The sequence below is a fragment of the Mugil cephalus genome, chromosome 11 (genome assembly GCF_022458985.1).
Source record: "Mugil cephalus isolate CIBA_MC_2020 chromosome 11, CIBA_Mcephalus_1.1, whole genome shotgun sequence".
Taxonomy (NCBI): Eukaryota; Metazoa; Chordata; class Actinopteri; order Mugiliformes; family Mugilidae; genus Mugil; species Mugil cephalus.
The window spans coordinates 7822327-7840944 of NC_061780.1; the positions used below are offsets into that span (position 1 = coordinate 7822327).

Consider the following 18618-nt stretch of genomic DNA (forward strand, 5'->3'; position numbering starts at 1 on the left):
CAGATGCTCCCACCCACAGACAGCCAGTCAAGGACAAGGCCTACACCAAGCCATCATTACAAACAACCACAGTGAGAGAGTGATACGCCGAGACAGAGGCAAGAAGGGCAGGTCTTGTTACAGATCCAGGCTAACAGTTGTTTTCAGTCTTTGTGCTGAGTTCAACTAATAATCTGCAGTTTGTACAGTTTCTACTGAAGAGACCATTTTCTGATTTGAGTCTTAGCAAGAAAAGTCCCCAAAGTCTCTTAGTTCTGGTGCACATACACATCACTTCCATCTCCTTCGACTAAAGGATTTGATTTTTAAATTTAAGGCCTGATTAGAAACGTTTGCCTGTTTAACGCCTAGACGTGCATGGATTTGTCAAGACTAAAATAATCATGACAGAAGTTTGTGAGCTCCAGCAGAAGCCAAAAATCATAAAATTGTTGTCTCACTGAAAAGACACTTTAATGTGAAACTCAAAACTAAAAACTGCATTCCAGCGTCACGGCAGCCTGTGCCACACGTTCATCTTTCAGTTACGTTTTGGCTATAACTCAGCGCTTGTCTGCACAGGCGGATTATCTGTGATGCTATCTGCACGACACTGGCTGACTCGAAGCAGAGACTCTTGCCTCGCAGACGCCCGAAGGCTCCTGTCTCTCTCAGATGGAAGATCATCATTCGGTGTCGTTCATTTGGAGAAAAGTGGCCCGATGTCATCTCAGCGCTCTCAACGGCCACAGAAAATCGTGTTGCCTTTACAGATGACACGCTGGAGCTAAAAATAAAGCCTGGTCACGGTTGAGTGTTGCAGTGTCAATGATGGGGATGAAGGGATGCGTCCTGCACTTTTCCCAGCAGCGTGTGATTTTTCTCTTTCTGCGGCCCGGTGGCGGGAGGGACGGGAGCAGGAAGCTTTATACGGCGGTTGGTGGCAACCGTCCCCCTGCACTCCCACTGTGATGAGCATGTGGTTTATTTTCTTGTGCCACTTTCTCTAATTTATCATGTCCTGAAAGAACAGCTTATTACACCCAGGCTAAGGGAGGGTAACCAGCCAAATTAATACCCAGAAACAAGTGACGGCAGGAAAGATGGCCCAGATGACCTTAATGTGAGAATGTCAACATGGCTCCAACTTCATGCAGCCTGGTGGTCTTCTTTTTACGGACAGATACGATCTGACGGAACATTTCATGGATGGAGTCTCACTGATATCAATCATCTTCAGGCTGCCTGTCAGTCTCTATTTGTCTTTCTCCCTCACACGCACTCACACACACACACACACACTCAATCGCTCGCTCACTTTCGCACTTTTTAAAGACGTATAATGATTCATTAAGTGTTAAGAGCAGAGAAGAGGAGAAACTTCCTTTGAGGACACTGGTGAAAAAGGGGGGCACTTGTTACAGTACGGGAAGTGGAGGGGGGGAGCAGGGGTCTCCGGTTGTCAGACCCATGAGATTACGTGACACAGGGGGCAGGGGGGGTCGTCGAAATGGGTTATGCAACTTATTATTCAGTTGTCTTTTGCCTTATTTCCATATTCTTTTGTTGCTGGAGCTTGATATTGTAGGTCCCGGCACGCACCACGCCAGCAAAGTCTTTTCTGATGTGCTGCTGCATTGGCACACACAAGCATATTCAAGCATGCAAATGCACGGAGACACAATACAGTACGCGCAAAACTAAATCACACAGGGCCGTGTGGAAGACAGGACAGGTGGCAATTAAATGGGGGGGGGGTCCCAAGCTGCAGGTGGAGCAGTAAAAATGCAGGATGAGCTGAAATGTCTGGCAGTGCCGTGGCCTTACGGGTCACAGGCTCACACGTTGTCAAAGTGAGTCCCGGGGAGTCACATTGTCAGAGAGCTACTGTAGGAGTGTCCATCCTTCACTTGTGGACCGACTACGAGCACATGATGAGAGCGCCGCGTGCAAACTCTCCATCACTCCATGAGCGTGGACGCACACAGACAGAAAGTCAGAGGTTTTACTGTGGCTAGACTGAAGGAAAAAGTTTAGCTCTTACCTTCCTCAGCTGAGTTGGGCTGGAAAAACAGACAGAGAGACAGAAAGACACTCCACATCTCCACTACAGAATGACACTGACAGAGAGAGAGGGAGGGAGGGAGCACGAAAGAGAGAGAAAGAGTGAGATAGAGAGAGGGAGAGTGGGACGGATCGAGAGATCGGGGGTGAGAGAGGGTGGAGTCTGTTTGCTCTCTTTATCTGTGAGAGAGAGGGAGGGAGGGGGGCACTGAACTGGGTGGATGGATGAATGGATGAAGGAAGAAGAAAAATATTTACGGAGTGGCACATAGGAGAAGTACGCTGCCAAGCAAGGAAGTAAACAAAACACCGTAGTCACAGAGACGCTGGAAAGAAAGAGATCTGAGCTAGTGAGAGCGAGAGAGAGGGTTTTTTTTTTCATTTGAGACAACAAAGACAGACACAGAAAGCAGGAGAGAGCTGTCAAGATGGAGTGACGGAAGAAGCTGGAAGAAAAATAATGAACAAGTTTATCTGGTCTCTAAACCAACTATCTAGGCACGTCTCTCAGAGTCCTCTTCCACTTCTCCTTTGACGCCACCTGGCAGCAGACTGTGTGTCAAACTGTGGCGTCCCTCACATGTCTGGACTCTGTGCTAACTTGCATTTTTTTTTCAAGCTGTGGCATGTGAGAGGGTCCAACTCTCTTTTCCTGCTTTTTTCCTCTCGGTTCTATCTTTATGGAAAATTTATATAATTAAGACACATTTTTAGATGCCCTCCCTCCTTCGCGTCGCTTCGAGCTCCTTCTCCTCTAACACTGGCTCCGTCTCAGACAGACTCCTCGCCTCACAGGACAGCTCATCTAGACTGTATGGAGACACACACACGCACACACACACATACACACACAAAGCTGAACATGCCTTCTGGTCTGTGCACACCCCTCGCTGGTCAGCCTGCAGTACTGCAGCTTGTTGATTGACTTTTATGCCCCAGTTCCCTGCAATGAGTAAGACCCTCGTAGACTCACGCAGGGAGATGTAGTTTGACACAGTTAGATGGCCCCATTCCCAGGCCAGCCAGAAGGCCCTTAATCAAAAGTGAGTGGCTGAGGCACAGAAGGTAGAACGAAGAGGAAAACGGAAAATTGAAACTCATTTTCTCACAGAAATTATTAGCACGTTAACGATTAATTAATTGCCTGAAAAAAATAGGAATGATTAATAAGTAATGACTAATTACTGACAATATTTTTTTCTTTTCTTTTATGAATATTAGAGTTTGAGCTGTTTCTTGGTCAAACGTGTTTTCTTGGAGTGCTGATTGATCGAAACATGGATTCTAATCTGGTTTGTCCCGAAACATGCACTGTGTCTCCAGGGGCTTTATGACTTGACTGGGCTATAAATGGAGTCGGCCCAGGTGTCTGGTTTGTCCCATTATTCAGTCAGAACAGTGACAGAGGTCCACACATCCACAGGAAGTTAACTGCTAGTTACTGCAATGCAAGTGTAGCACAGATACAGAAAAAAAACTCATGGCATATAAATACTTAAACACAGTTTTCTTTTCCCAAAGCATCATGGCACTAATTCTGCAGTTTAAGCACAGTTCCTATTTACTTCAGACGGAAACCATAAGTTTACAATAGTCCAGAAAATAGAGAAGCATGGTAATTAAGTTTTTTTTTTTTTTTTTAGTCTTCGTTCAGTAAAAATCAACCGTCTCTGAAAAGTTCTTCTTGGGGTACTCATCATGAAGCTGTGCTACCCTGAAAAGACGGAAATGAAACAGGAAAAAAAAACCCATTTCTGGTTTTGAGCTCCTGGTTTGAATTCACCGTCTCAGAGCGATGGTTGGTTCATGTCGGAGCTGAGGTTTTGCCACATGCAGAAAAGGAAAGTGAGTCATAATGCCACAGAAGTGAATACCAGACAGAACACCACACAAACCTTTCATTATTTCATAAAGCAGCAGATAGATTAAACATGCATGATGACAAGCTTGCTTTTGCTTCTTGTATTATAGATAGAGAAAATACCAATGAGACTCTTTATCCTCCCAGGTCACGTCACGCATTCTTTTAAAAGTCGCTCACGTTATTACAGCCTGTGAGCAAAAACAGGGAGGCAGTAAAAGTCAAGTCTTATGTGACACTTAACGTGACTTCTTACTTACGTTTATTGACACATGAAAGACGACAACAGAGCACAATATACACATTACAAATGATAATACTGTGCTTGCAAAGCAGCGCTGCATTTACTGTAACAACAGTTTGTCTAGAGTGCAAGAAAAATCAGTGGAAATAGCAAATTTAACAGCACTATCAAATACAAATACAGAAAAACCATTAGCTTCCCCCAACAAATACTGCATATTTACAAGTAACAGAAAGCCACACATGGTGTAAACAAATATTAGAAAATAGCCCGACAGCCAAAGTGCAAACGAAACGCCGCTAAGCACGAACATGAAAAGTGCTTCCTTATCAGTGTGTGCACATCCAGAGTCAAGGCGCTAACACTGGCGCAACATTTATGAGCCTATACACTGAGCTACCACAGCAGATCCTGACGGAGGCAATATATACACATCAATTCAGACAATTACAGACAAGTACATGAAATTACATTTTGTTTCGTGTGTTTAATAAATACAAGCTTAGTGTTTTTATTCAACACCATCATCTAACATGGGTAATGTTGCAATAGCTGTTGATGACAGAGTTTCAAGTACAGTGATGGATAAATGTATTTTCTAAATCATGACAGCTATATTGGAACACATTTAGCCACCTGAGATTTGTGAATCCAAAAGTTTTAACGTGAGCTGTGGAGGATTGCATCAAGACACTTGTTTCTGACACATGGTCTTGTTGCAACCTGCAGTGAAATGCAAATATTAAAGAGGTTTTATCATTTCTAAACTGAGGACTAAAGAGAGGCTTTGTTCTGACTTGGCAGTGATAGAATAAACCTCTCACACACTCGTACAAACACTACATTTGACAGAGACAGTGCATATTTACAGAGATGCCCTTGTGTTACTTCTTATTCAGCACCGCTGAATGCAAACAACACACAGCTACAAACATCCTTTATTGTGAGGGGGTGTTGTGCAATGAGAAACAGCTTCGACGCACACATAATTATATTTATGCTAAGTCTAAAGTCAGTGCTGTTTTAGAAGAGGAGAGACAACGTGGTTAACTCCTCCTGGCAGCAAGGCACATCAGGCAGGCACACAGGGCAGCAAGTCAATCTTTTTTTTTTGGGTCAAACTACCAGGTTCCAAAACCGGCTTTCAAAGCTTGACCTCAATACATAAAACCCCTAAATCCTGCAACCTTCTAACACTAAGGGGAGCTGAAAGCCTGCGGGTCAAGACTGAGCGTAGGTTGATCCTCTTATGTGACAAAATGTATGGAGCTAGCAACATTAAGTGCTGGCTACGTTTGATTGATACTAAAAGCAGGTTTAGAGGGTATTGCATCAGATATTTAAAAAACAAGTATTTATCTAAAAATATACATAAAAATATAAAATCTTAAAAGGCATTAGTATACTGATATGGATTTACCAGACACATCCTGCTGACCTTTCATTATTTGTGGGCTATGGACTAAGTTTTTTCTTACACCCTAAGTCTTCCTTCATTTATTGAGTTATTCATTGTGTCTCTGGAGGGAGAGACACCATGGGAAATTTTTCTGTGGGGGACATGGGTGGAGGGTCTTTGCTCTCCGACAGGCCGACAACGACCGCCTCAGGCACCGGGGACGCGGAGGATTTGGCAGCGAATCCCTGGGCAATATCGTCAAAGGTCCTTCCTTTTGTCTCAGGGACTCGCAAGAAGGTGAAGATGAAGAACAGGATGAGGAGGATCATGAAGATGAGGAAGACGTACGGACCACAAAGTTCCTGAGAGAAAAAGAAAGAGACGTTATGATGAGAGGCTTCCACATGACTAATATTTCTGCATGTGACGAATTACTGCGGGTCTACTGAATGTGACAAGTACCTCCAGTTTAGGGAAACCCAGCCCCACCAAGAAGTTGGCGGTCCAGTTAGAGCAACCAGAGACAGCCATGGCAGCAGGCCGCGGTCCCTGAGAGAAGAGCTCCGCCACGATGAACCACGGGATCGGACCCGGGCCCATCTCAAAACTGGCAACAAATCCAAACACTGCCACAATTGCCAGAAAGCTTAGAGCCTGGTTGGTCTTCTGCTCGGAGACAGAAATAAAAAAAAAAAGTTAGGATCAAAGAGCAACGGTGTGAAGTTTCATTTTAGGTAAAATAACCCGCAGGACACGAAGAACGCAACGGCAGCCACTCACCACTAGAGACAGGGAGATGGTCATGAGAAGGGCAGAGACGGCCATTCCAGCCAGTCCAATCAGGTGCAACGTCCTCCGCCCCGCCCGCTCCACCAGGAAGAGCTGGAAGAACAGAAATGGCTGATTAACCATCGGCAAAATATAAAACACCTGTTTGATGAAGACACCATGCGCGTGGTCAGACACTCACAGAGACAATAGTAAAGACAGTGTTGACCACTCCCGCTCCTATGGTGGCGTAGATGGGTTGAGTCACACCAGCAGTTTGAAATATTCCTGTAGAGTAGTAAAATACCTGAAAGACAGAAAATAAGTTGTTATAATTAGATATTTCACTGTGTACAATAACATAAATACGCCTTTATGCAGAAATGTTTTGCCTCTTGTCAACAAATTCAAAATTCTATATTCCTTCTCCTTTTAAAGCTGATGCAAATGCATCACACGCGAGCACATCAAGCATTAATCTGAGGTCTTGTACAGGAAATAGGGCCTACATATGTTCTGCATGTGGCTTTTCTAACTTCACCATGTTGACTAACTACTCACAGATTTAGTTTATCAGTTGCGTTGTCTGCTGCAGGTGTAAGTTTGATGACATTGTGTGTAATTGCACAGTCCACTGTTTGTAGAAACGTATTGATAAGTGCAGTTTGTGGATTAACTAGACAGGAGAGCGCGCTGCCTTATGCTAAACGGTGCTATCTCCTGGGTGGTGAGGCTGAGTGATATGTGTCACCAGTGTTAATGTGGCCATCAGAGTTCAGTCGATGGTGCAGGGTCTAGCCGCAGGCAGAGGGTGTTCCGCAGTGTTTGTCAGGTCAGAAACAACTGCTAATGCATTTAGTCAGGCAGGTTCCATGACCTTATTAACAAAATATCTATTAACTACCAGTGTGAAGGCCTCCTTTCATTGATCCCCAGGGACTTAAATTATTCCACTCAATCTAACACTGCCTGGAGCCGAGCTCTTGTCAGGAGCTTGTCAGAAGCATTTGGATCATTTCAGTGGATGCTCTTTTAAAAATTCATGTTTGAGTTCAAAGACCGCACTTTCGATTCGCACGGACTGACATGTGATAATTACGTCCTTATCGTGTTATAAGATATGGCGTCTACTCACAGCGTTGATGCCAGATAGCTGCTGAGAGAGCTGGAGGATGATGGCGATAATGATCGGTTGACGATAGTTTGGAGAGCGGAAGAGCTCTAAGACAGTGACTTTCTTTTCCAAGGCCATCTTCATCCCTTCTTCCTTCATCTCCTGAATATCGTCGCTCACGTCTTCACAGCCACGCAGGCGTACCAGGGCTGCGAGAAGAAGGAACGGGAGAATACAGAGAAGGTAATTACAATATTGCAACTGTAATGGAAAGTTAAGTGCAGATAAAACGGAGTTAGTTGTGTCATGGACACAGTAATGATGCATTGGTAGTATGTAAACTGACTTAAAACGGACCTTGTCTTGCCTCCTCCTCCTTGTTGAGGACAATGAGGAGGTAACGAGGGCTTTCAGGGCAGAAGGGAAGCATGATGGTCTGCAGCACAGCGGGCAACACAGTCAGAGCGAGCAGCAGAGGCCACAAAGTATCCGAGCCCAGCAGAAACTCCAGACCAAAGATCTAAACACAACGACAACAAAGAATGAGGCAAAAATTCTGAAAATGGCGATCTCTTCTGCAATGTTTTACTCAGCGTGTGAATCTCTTTCCCAACAACAAATCATGACCTTAACCAACATACATGAACTGTAACAGCGTACCTGTGCCACCAGGATGCCAATCACCACGCCCAGCTGGTGCAGTGTGCCGAAGGCTCCTCGGACGGCGGTGGGAGAGATCTCGCCCACGTACATCGGTGTGAGACCCGTGCACAGGCCGCAGAACACACCGATAATCAAGCGGCCGATGATGATCATCTCGAACGACTGACTCAGGGTGGACAGTCCCATCAGACCACCGCCCACCAGAGCAAGAATGTTAGCTAACATCATGGACTTCCGCCTGGAGGACAAAACCAAAGGATGCATGAAGTTAGTGAGAGTTAACAGAAATACAAAACATATCTAAAGAGTCTGCATAAAGGAGACAGAGCTGCGACATATTACTAGTGAGTGATAAAATGTTAAAACAGTGAGAAAATGCTCATCAGAGTTTCCCAGTTCTGTGATATCTTGTCCTGTTCTGTCCAAATATGAGAAATTATTATCACATTTGGCATAGAAACTTTTAAAATCCTATCAAATGAGATGCATGTTATTGATATATGGTTTAATCTATGATCAGCATGTTTGAATAACTGACTAATTGAGTAAGAAAAGAATTTGCATAACAGCTGCTCCTTGAACTAACACTGGTCACGTTCAGTAAAAGTGCACAGTCAATAGGACGACTTGGTGGACGGATGTCTTGAGTTAAACTTTTTTCTACCTTCTAATCATCTCACCTGCCAAAGGTGTTGACCATGCTTCCAACAGAGAAGGAGCCAATCATTCCTCCCACGCTGAAGATGGCCACAGCAAAGCTCCACACCATGGTGTTTGCTCCTTTGGAAAAGGGCTCTCCATACCGATCCATTGACACATTTTGGAAAAACGCACGCAATTTCTGTGAAAACAATGGAATGGGTGGCGTGGTTAAAGGAGGCGACTTTTAAGAAAATAATAGTGTTCTGGATACAGGTGAAACATTTTAGCTGAGGCCTAACTGATATAATAGAGCTTTAAGAGATTTTAGACGCTACCACATGGGGGCAGTATAGCTTTTAGCAATCCCCACAGAGTAATGCACCATTCACAGCCCCAAATGAGACATGACACATTAAAAACATCTTGTCTAAAGCTATATTATCCTAAAAATACTCATCAAAAGTGTTTGTAAAGATCCTTGCAATGTCGGTATCGCATAATATTCATACTATTCATACTGATTTAAAGACTGTTGATGCTGCTGTAAAAGATGCATTTAACATTTAATGTTCGAGACAAAACTTCATTCAGTGTGTGCACACACCTCCTCCGGTGCATTGATGACTCCAGTGTTGTAGCCAAACTGCAGTGAGCCAATGACTGCTGTTGCAACACAGTAGAGAAGGTAAAGGGTGATCTTCTTCTTGGGCTGTTGACAGAGAACAGACAAAGAGTTGTGAAACAATACTGCAATAACCAAGTGGATGTTGTGCCCAGTTTTGAACGGTGAACATGGCCTGTTCCTGGCGTTACAAAGAGTTTGTTGTTTACAGTGACTTACAACAATGAGCCTTTCTGCATCTGCTCGCGCTCCCTGTTTTCTGATGGCTGCATTAGCATCTGCAGACTAGCAGAGCTGCTGTGAACTCTAGGTGTTCTAACACTGCACACGCTCCACGATTTGTGGCTTCAAGGTATTTCTCCGTTAAGGAGCTAAGTCTCAATCCTATTGTGAGAGTTTTCTCCTTCTTGTTTCGGAATTAAAGAGGGTAATTATAACGGGCTAGTACACCTTTAATCCTGTACATGGCAGGGTCTGCTGGGGAGTGAAATATGCAATATGTAAAAGTATCCAGTCAAGTAGAACTGAAGCAGTGAACATGAAGCACACAATGTGGAGGCAGGATGCCGAAAATGATAACGCCAAACCCTTCTGATCTCAACTAATGACTACATCTCTTTCATATCTTGCAGATTTCTAAGAAGTTTTTCGTCATAGCTGCGGCTCAATAAGCAAAGGCAAACGTCCAAATGGGCTCATTAATGAAAGAAAATCCATTTTAATTGGCCAGCGTAATGCAGCTATTTTTAAAATCTGCTGTTGTTTCAGCACAAGACACGACAAACCAACCACACGAAGGCTGTTTTGTGCTGTTTTTTAGTAACTGTCAACTCAAAAAAAGACACTTCTAGCAACAAAATAACCAAGACACTCACAGAAGGGCTTTGACCTGCTGGTTTGCCGTGATATTCTTATCTGCACAGATTAAATACCACATTCTTCAAACATAAAAAGACGCATGTTATTGGGAAAACTGCCTCATTATGAACAACATGTTTGACTTAATCAGGGCAGCTCACACATGCCGACAAACCCTGAAACAAACTGTTCTGTCCTTTCAACCCCTTTATTGGTCAACTCAAAGAGCCAAGAAAAAATGTGCTTTTAGTGCCTACTACTTGTGACTATTCATATCAGGATATCATGGAGGAACACATGGCTGAAAATGAAACAGCACGCAGGAGGAAGCAATGAATTGCTCAAAATAATGACACTGGGCTGATAACATGCACTATTTCGGCACAATTGTAGCTGGTAATCTTGATGAAGTGACACTGTGTTTCTCTGAGGAATATTGTGGCGTCAAAGAAGTGGAATGCACTGGTGTTACAGTTTGGTGAAGTACATGAAGCAGACAGAGGCAAAGCCGCTTGCATGATGATGTGATTACAAAGAGGAAATGCGAGCTCTATAAATGCACAGCGGCAACGAGAATAAAAAAAAAAAAAACAGAATTATTATCATGTTTCTTCTTCTACACGCAACTGATACTAGGAGGCCAGCTGACCAAATCAGATGCGTTGTATGTGTGTGCGTGTATATGTGTATAGAAATATTCAGTGCATCTGCTGAGACACGCTGGTGTGAATAGGATTTAGACATTTTTAAATCAGTGTATCCAAGCAGGGAGAGGCCGACTGAGTAAGAAGTGTTATGTATGTTACGACAATAACGGAGCTGACTCAGAGGTTGTATGAACATGTTGTGAGGCATGTGGTTGCACAGGCCTGTATTCATTATTGCCATTTACCTGCAGTGCAGGTTCATAGCAGCCAAGTTACATGTTGCTCAATATCTGCAGATACATTCCACAACACATGTGATTTCATGATTTCATACATACCGGTTCCCTCTAGAAATGGTAAAAGAGAACTGGCACTGAAGGCTGTAAGCTGTGCATGTGAGTGCTCAGAGAATATGGTTATTTGTACAAACGAGAGTATAAAACCACATCCTCTGTATGGTTTTGATCACATTACAAGAGTAAAGCTTCAGAATTGCCACTTAATGGATTTTGTGTTTCAACTGTCTTGCTTGCTCCAAGATCGAGGATAAAAACATGTGTTCTTCATTTCTGGAACCTATCTACAGTTCCCTCTCACAATTAACAGTTAAATTAAAATAATAATAATAAAAAAAAATGTTTAAGTATTTCTGAACTCTGTGCAGTTAACCTGGACAGGCACCGGCCTTTTTCAAGGCAACTTCCACATTCACTTCACAGTTGCTCTTCCTGCGTCAGATGATGTAAAAACCTTAAGAAACATCCATCAAAGTGAAGCAACTGCAGGCAACTTCTTACAAAACGATTACCACAGCAAACGTTTGTGAAGGCACAGGTTCAGAGGTAGCTGGTATATTTTATTATTATTAATTGTTCATAAGGAATAGTGTGTTTAAATATAAAGTCCACAAACTGTCCTGTTTTCTGTTTATCTCTAGGAGACGTCGTTTTACATATTCGTGCTGTTAATTTCTCAGTGAGACATCCCTTTTGTCCAACCTTTCTGTCATGTCACAATTCCTTAATTCCACCTTGGTGCAGCAAGCAATTTAATGCAAGAAACTGAAATGCAGTCAAGTTCAAACTTGCCACCCGACAGTCCCCTCGCCCCGGCTTACTCTCTTAGTCACGTCCTTAATGCTCAGTTCCTTTCTCACACCTCCTGCCCTTGCCAGGATGGAAAAATACAGGAACTCGCAGCGTAAACCTGGGTGTCTGTATGCTTCGTATAATTGATTTTGGACTTAACCTTGTAGTTCTTTAACCTAAAACACCCACTTTAGCCCTAATTAAGGTCAAGATTCAAAACACCACACTGCAACAATCAAATTGTAATAGATTTTACCTTCTCATCCTCCAGCTGCTGCATCTTGAGCTTTGCTGCTTGTTGTAAGATATTCAGGAGAACAACAGGAGACAGTGAGAAACTTTAAGCAGAGCTGGTCCAACTTGGATGTCTGGCTCCTTGTGAACACACTTCTGTGCAAACAGTCAGCAGGAAATCCTGAAAAGAAAAGAAACGCATCATAGTGACGTCTTTCATTACAACCTTTCAGAATATACACTAATCCAAAAGCATCTCAAAGCTTCTCCCGCTAAGTACCAACTATAAACTACAGACCTGAGAGACAGTGCAGAGACCTCTGCAACTTTTCAGATCGCTCTGAATTCAACTGCGCTCAAAGACCACACAATTATTGCAAACCCCACCCTTTGCTTCCGTGTTCATCCTCTCCTCCTGCTCTCTCTAATTATGAAATTAACAGGAGAAAAGTGATGTAACTTCATCCATTCAAAATAAATTAGTGCCGCCTTGCTTATTTTTTATAAGTACAAAGAATAAAGAGATATTTCAATGGCCTGTAGAGAATATAATAACCCACGTGTTGCGTAGAGGCGACAGGTGGCTCACACGAATTGATCATACTATTGAAAAAAAAAAATAACTGTTTGTTTACCGTTATGTTGTTGCCTTTGTGTATATTCGGTGTATTGTCCAAACCGGTTTTCTGTAACAAATGTTAGGACCTCCTTGCCGTCGGGGACTTTTATTGGGACGTGCACACGTTTTCAAGCACGTTCACGCCTCTTACTCATACTTTGATGAGAGCATGCTTGTGCGTAAAACTTCCCATAGAGGCAGACAGTCGAGTCACTTCGGATTTAGTCGGCTCGTGTCGTAACGGCATCCGATGCGTTTCCGCTCAGCTGAAGAAAGGGGACGTGCTCAGGCGAGCGTACGGAGCAGAGATGGCCGAACAAACGGCGCCGGTGAAAGGGGTCTCTGTGCTGATGTTGGACCCGTCAGCTGCCCACCGGGGGCGGGAGAACAAAAGGCAATGTGCCCGGAGTCCTGAGACAAAGCCCGGTCAGGCAGAAATCATGAGACCGGCTCAGTGGGCGGTAAACAAACGGGGAGCCCTAATAATTCCTCACCAATAATCTTCACAGCCCACCTAAATCTCAGAGTGGAATTTGGCACTACAGAAAAAAAAAGTCTGTTCCTTTTATTTTCACGCCCAGTTTCTTCATATGTATATATATTTATTTATTTATTTATTTTTTTTTTTAATTCTACACCAAACCGCAACAATATTAAAACCACTGACAGGAGAAGTAAATAACATTGACTTTTGGAGCTGGTATTAGTGTGAATCTTGCTTGTACATGTACCGCCCCCCTAGACCAGACCAGACACCCTCACGCCATAGCAACGACACTCCTTCATGGGAGCAGCCATCCCCAGCAGAATGCAGCCTGACAGACACACACACAGAAAAACGCTTTAGGAACAACAGCAATAAAAACAAACAAAGATAGAGAGAGAGAGAGAGAGAGAGAGAGAGAGAGAGAGAGAGAGAGAGAGAGAAACGTGAGGAACTGCAAACTTTACACATAGGACCTAAAAGCCGCACTTACAATATCCTGTAGCCAGACACCACAGGACGCCCTCAGACGGTCCATGTCCGTCCTCTGTATAATTAGAACTGTTCTGGAGGCACAGGGGAGACCTACACAATACTAGGAAGGTGGTCATAATGTTATGCCTGGTCAGTGAATTTTTTATTAACAGCAGAAATTGGTTGTGCATTTACAATGGAAATTTCTATTTGTAGACAATTATACAGATAACATGCATTTATGTAGCCTCCGTAATAATTTTTGAATGGTTTAAATTCAGATGGACCCCATCTAATCCAACCTATACACATAGATAGTTAAGAAAACTAGACAACAATGTCAGTATGAAACCCTAAATTATTTTCCATCAATTTCAAGGGTTTATTCTTAACGTAACTAGTTTAGGTTTCAGGATTTTAAATATATAAAATTTCTAGAGATAAGTGAAGCTGAGGCCGCGGAGAATCTGTTCAATGCTTTGTTCATCCTCACAGAATACCAGCCTGACTGCTGAGCACTGAGATACACGTATATAAAAAAAAGCATATACAAAACACTGTCAACAATGATCATTTAACTGGAATACATCGTAATGTCTGTGTGGTCCCGAAGAGTAATTAAGACATTTAATAAAGATCTGCCAACTTCCGATGACTCCATGACCCCTAAGAAATGTGTCATGAGACGCTTGGTAACAGTGATGGGAGTAACGGCGTTACTTTTTTCAGTAACGGGGTTATCTAACTAATTACTTCCATCTTTATAACGCCGTTTCCGTTACTGAAAATTAAATGGGTCGCGTTAATTGGTTCTCAGCCACGCGGGCCACAAAGCTGTTTTTGGTGAGGAGAGGAGGGAGGGGCGAAACAACCGCATAGGTGATGATGATTGACTAAGGTGGGGCTTTCACGATAAGCCAATCACAGACGGTGTCCAGTTTATACACAAATCGCACCCAACTAGCAGTGGTGAGCGGCAGCAGTGCTGAATGTAGAAGGCCTGACTGACAGACTGTATCATTGCAGAAGCTTCAGCTGAGGAGATATTTGAGTAGATCAAACAAGTTTTGATCTACTCAAATAAAGACTGATCTCTGAAGGGCAGAGATTGTTCTTCTTTTTTTTCCAATCAAACAAATCAAATGTGTTGTTACACGATCGTTAATGGGAGCGCATAGGTGAACGGCGACTGTGTTTATATCCAGCTTGTATAGCGATATCTCCCACACTTTAACGATCATTGCTCTCTGCATCCGAGAAAAGAGGGGATTTGGCGGCAGTGATCGGGCTCTGTGCAGGACACAGTGATTTATTCTAATATCAACAGTCTTTAGAAAGAGCGGGGGTTTGACGGGTCCAATCTTCAGGTCATCAACAAACTGCAACTTTGTCGATGGCGTATGATGGAGGAAAAAACAGGCTGTTTTGCCGATGTGAAAGCGGTCTGTCTACCATTTGGTGTCTGAGGTGCAATAAATATCCAAAGTTCTGTGTAAGTTCGTGTCTATGCAATTCTACTCTACGCAACTGCCTTGTGAAACCGGCTAAGAAAAAACTCCAAATTATTAGACATATTAAAAAAAAAAAAAAAAAAAAAAAAAAAAAAAGCAAGAGTAACGCAATAGTTACTTTCCCTGGTAACTAGTTACTTTTATAGTGGAGTAATCCAGTTACTAACTCAGTTACTTTTTGGGAGAAGTAACTAGTAACTATAACTAATTACTTTTTAAAAATAACGTGCCCTACACTGCTTATTAACGTGTAAGTACTGCGCAGCGTGAGCCGCTCTAAAACGGATCAATCGGGTTGAGCTGTTCCTTAAAATTAACATCAACATCAAAACTCCCATTTGCCTGATTTAAACAACAAACACCTTAAAACGGCATCTGACTTCATGAGAGAAAGACCGTATCAACATTCCATTCAGGTCACAAACTGCTGACCCTCATCTCAGAGGGTCAGTATGATGCCACCATTACACATCGTTTCTTTGTGTAAGCGTTACTGTGATACAAACAGGAAAGAGGCAACATCGTATGAACTTGCACGTCACACTGTGACAGCATGTGCTATTTATATGCTCTTCGTAGTAATACACATTGGAGTAGCTACTTCAAAACCACCAAGCCTCCTTTGGGCCGATCCTTTAAAATGACATTGACGTGCGTCTGTTTTTCATTTTCAGACTGACCCATATTTCTTCTCCTGAAGTCTGCAACCTCCCCGGTGTTATCTAAGTAGCACTTGATTGATATCGCAACCACAGTTGAAAAAAAGTGCTGGCGAAAAGCTGCGGTGACAGTGACAATGCCAGTGACGTAAAATTGCCAGTTTCCTATAAATGTGGGCGGCTCCTTCCTTTTCTAGCTTTCTGGGGAATCCCACTTACTTTTTTTTACTTTGAAATGTAAGATTCTCCCTCAAAAACAGGAACTAATAAAGACAGCTACGTGCATATATTCATGTTTAGTGTTTCAGTAGGCGGGTTTTTTAAATACTTCTTCTCGTTCTCCCGACACTATACCATCGGCATCCTCTTTACTGTTGGCACAAAAAGAACTATGTCCTTGCCCCTCACATAAGACCAAGAACCCTCACCAAAAATTAAAAAAAAAAATTATTTACATTGCGGAGACTTGCTTTTTGTCTCCAGAAGAAACTCCACACAATCTTTTGTTTTGTCTAATTGTGGAAATGACAATAAACTCTTCCATGTTTTGTTTTGTTTTTTAATTTTCACTTTTTTAAGAACTCTTTTTTTTTTCAATTGTCTGCAATGAGTGAATTCATGGTGCGTGGGCTTTAATTGTGTCAGCATGGCATCGCTGACAAGAAATGAAACTCTTGAGAATTTACTCACCAATTTTCAATATGAAATGAGATGAGATATTTTGAGTCAGCATGTCACTGGAGCCCTTCTTCCTCTCCATTTTATAAAGCACTGGACAGTTGAGGAGTGTTTAAATGGTCCACGTCCTTACATAAAATTTGGAAATTATATGTGTGAAATCCTTGAAATCAGTGTCTTTGTCATGATGACAGGGTCATTGGGGTTAGAAGCTTATTTACCTCCTAGATCTGACAGGCCACCTACTGATGTAAATACCAGAACCATATATTGGAGATATTAGATAAATTATATAGTAGAGCTATATCTCTATTATATGGCACGGGTAAATGGCAACAGTGCCTCCTGGTGTTTATGGCTTGACATTGACCCACACTCAACATTACATTTAATGTTCTGTGAGATGCACCGTCTCAGGAGCAGAGGCCTGCAGAAAGTTTTCATAGGGGTGGCCGGGTGGGGCCACTTAAAATCTTGGGGTGGCACACCACAACTAAAAAGCCATAATTTCAGGAATTGTATTATATTAGTACGATTACTATTATTAATTTATTATACTGTAGTATATAGGCTAGTAGAAAACTATGTGGAAACGCCTTCTGATATACTTTTATTGTGTTATATTTAATATTAATAATAATCTAATCTGCATAGACTAATAACAGTAGAGTTAACATTTTGAGTCCCATAACAATCCCGTTTCATTGTATGTTTGATAGGTGATTCATTGTTTTTTTTTAAATAAGCTAATTACCATTTACCTTAAAAAGACAAATGTACAGCTTAAGTTAAAGCTGCACATTTATTGTAATCAAAACAGAAAAAAACAGGCACTTGCAGATACAAACAGAAATACTCTGATTATACAGTATGTTTCAGAAACACTCATACATTTGCTATTTCCCACCAGTGATCGATAGTCTTTCTGATTACCAGGCTTACATTATGTTTCAGAACAATTTTATTGTGTTGTGTGGTTCATTTTCTTCTTTAAATAAGCGACAGGTAACTGGAGGTCACAGAAGCAGTACGTGATGAGGACCGACTTTAGGGAGCACCTGGGGTCCTTTGCAATTGTGCATTTAGTGTGAAAGGGCCTTAACTGGCGATAGAAGAATATCATCAGTACCAATACCAGTATCTGTGACTGACCAGTGGCGCCATTGCTCAGGAAAATAGATTTTATGCAATGTTTCACTCACTGTAGGCAACATCTGTTCAAGATCTGTCTACTACAATTTTTAGATTATATCAGGACAAATAACAAAGCCTGAGGGCTGCACATACCGTATAAAACTACACAGAGGAGGGACATGTTGCGACTTGTCACATGAAAGCCTGTTAGGAGCCTACAACTACAAATCAGCCTTTTCTGAAGCAGAGTTGCCAGTGAAAGATGAGATGAGCCAATAATGAGCAAGATCATGTGGTCTAGAGACGGAAGTGTAACAGTGTTGTAATTGTGATACCAATTTTAAGTCAGCCAAAGACTCACATAACTGAAACACCTACCACAAAAATGTGAAGTTATCAGTCATCATTCATCACAAAATAAGTTATAAAATCCTGGCAAAAAGTGCAAGAATTCATTCATTTGTAAGATGTGTACCTATGTGGTGTGTACCTATAGTAATCAAAGTGTTACCTCTCAACACAGGGTATAAATGATAGGAGATAACATGTCATTTTGAAGGCTCATAAGTTATTTGTAATACACTAAGCTTGTTCATTTCATTTTTGAGTGTTGTGATTGTTTATTAATGGTGTAGGTACCGAGAGAACTGGTTTAGTTAACCACGGGCGTTTCCACACAGCCTCCTTCCTCTGATGAAACACTCTACAAGTGTGAGTTCCAAGCTTGATTCATTTTAGTGAAGCGGTACAAATCCTAGTGTAGCACCAGCCCCCGGCACAGCCGTCCCGACACAACAGCACAGTGTAAGAGCATTACATCAACCACAGGTATTCCAATACTGACGTTAAGCAACGGAAAGGTCAACCGGTGCAATG

The 18618-nt window shown here is 42.3% G+C and overlaps 2 protein-coding genes and 1 long non-coding RNA gene across 3 annotated transcripts in view; 1 reads left to right on the top strand and 2 right to left on the bottom strand.

Annotated features, from left to right (window-relative positions):
• LOC125016088 (solute carrier family 2, facilitated glucose transporter member 3-like) overlaps nt 1–2106 on the bottom strand; it is a 15731-nt gene extending 13625 nt beyond the window's left edge. The window contains exon 1 of the mRNA XM_047598263.1: nt 2024–2106. The gene's annotated coding sequence lies outside the window, so the exon portion shown is untranslated. The remainder of the gene's footprint in view (nt 1–2023) is intronic.
• Nucleotides 1–5448, top strand: part of LOC125016089 — a 20739-nt gene extending 15291 nt beyond the window's left edge. The window contains exon 2 of the long non-coding RNA XR_007113662.1: nt 4899–5448. This is a non-coding gene — a long non-coding RNA (uncharacterized LOC125016089). The remainder of the gene's footprint in view (nt 1–4898) is intronic.
• On the bottom strand, nt 4150–12972 carry LOC125016087 (solute carrier family 2, facilitated glucose transporter member 3-like). Its single transcript, XM_047598261.1, has 11 exons — nt 12819–12972; nt 12206–12364; nt 9339–9443; nt 8773–8933; nt 8090–8330; nt 7787–7949; nt 7451–7638; nt 6518–6622; nt 6328–6429; nt 6010–6213; nt 4150–5909 (listed from the first exon to the last, which is right to left on the bottom strand). The coding sequence occupies exons 2-11, from the start codon at nt 12227–12229 to the stop codon at nt 5658–5660; spliced, it is 1545 nt and encodes a 514-aa protein (XP_047454217.1). The 5' UTR covers nt 12230–12364; nt 12819–12972; the 3' UTR covers nt 4150–5657.
• Nucleotides 12973–18618: the final 5646 nt, after the last annotated feature.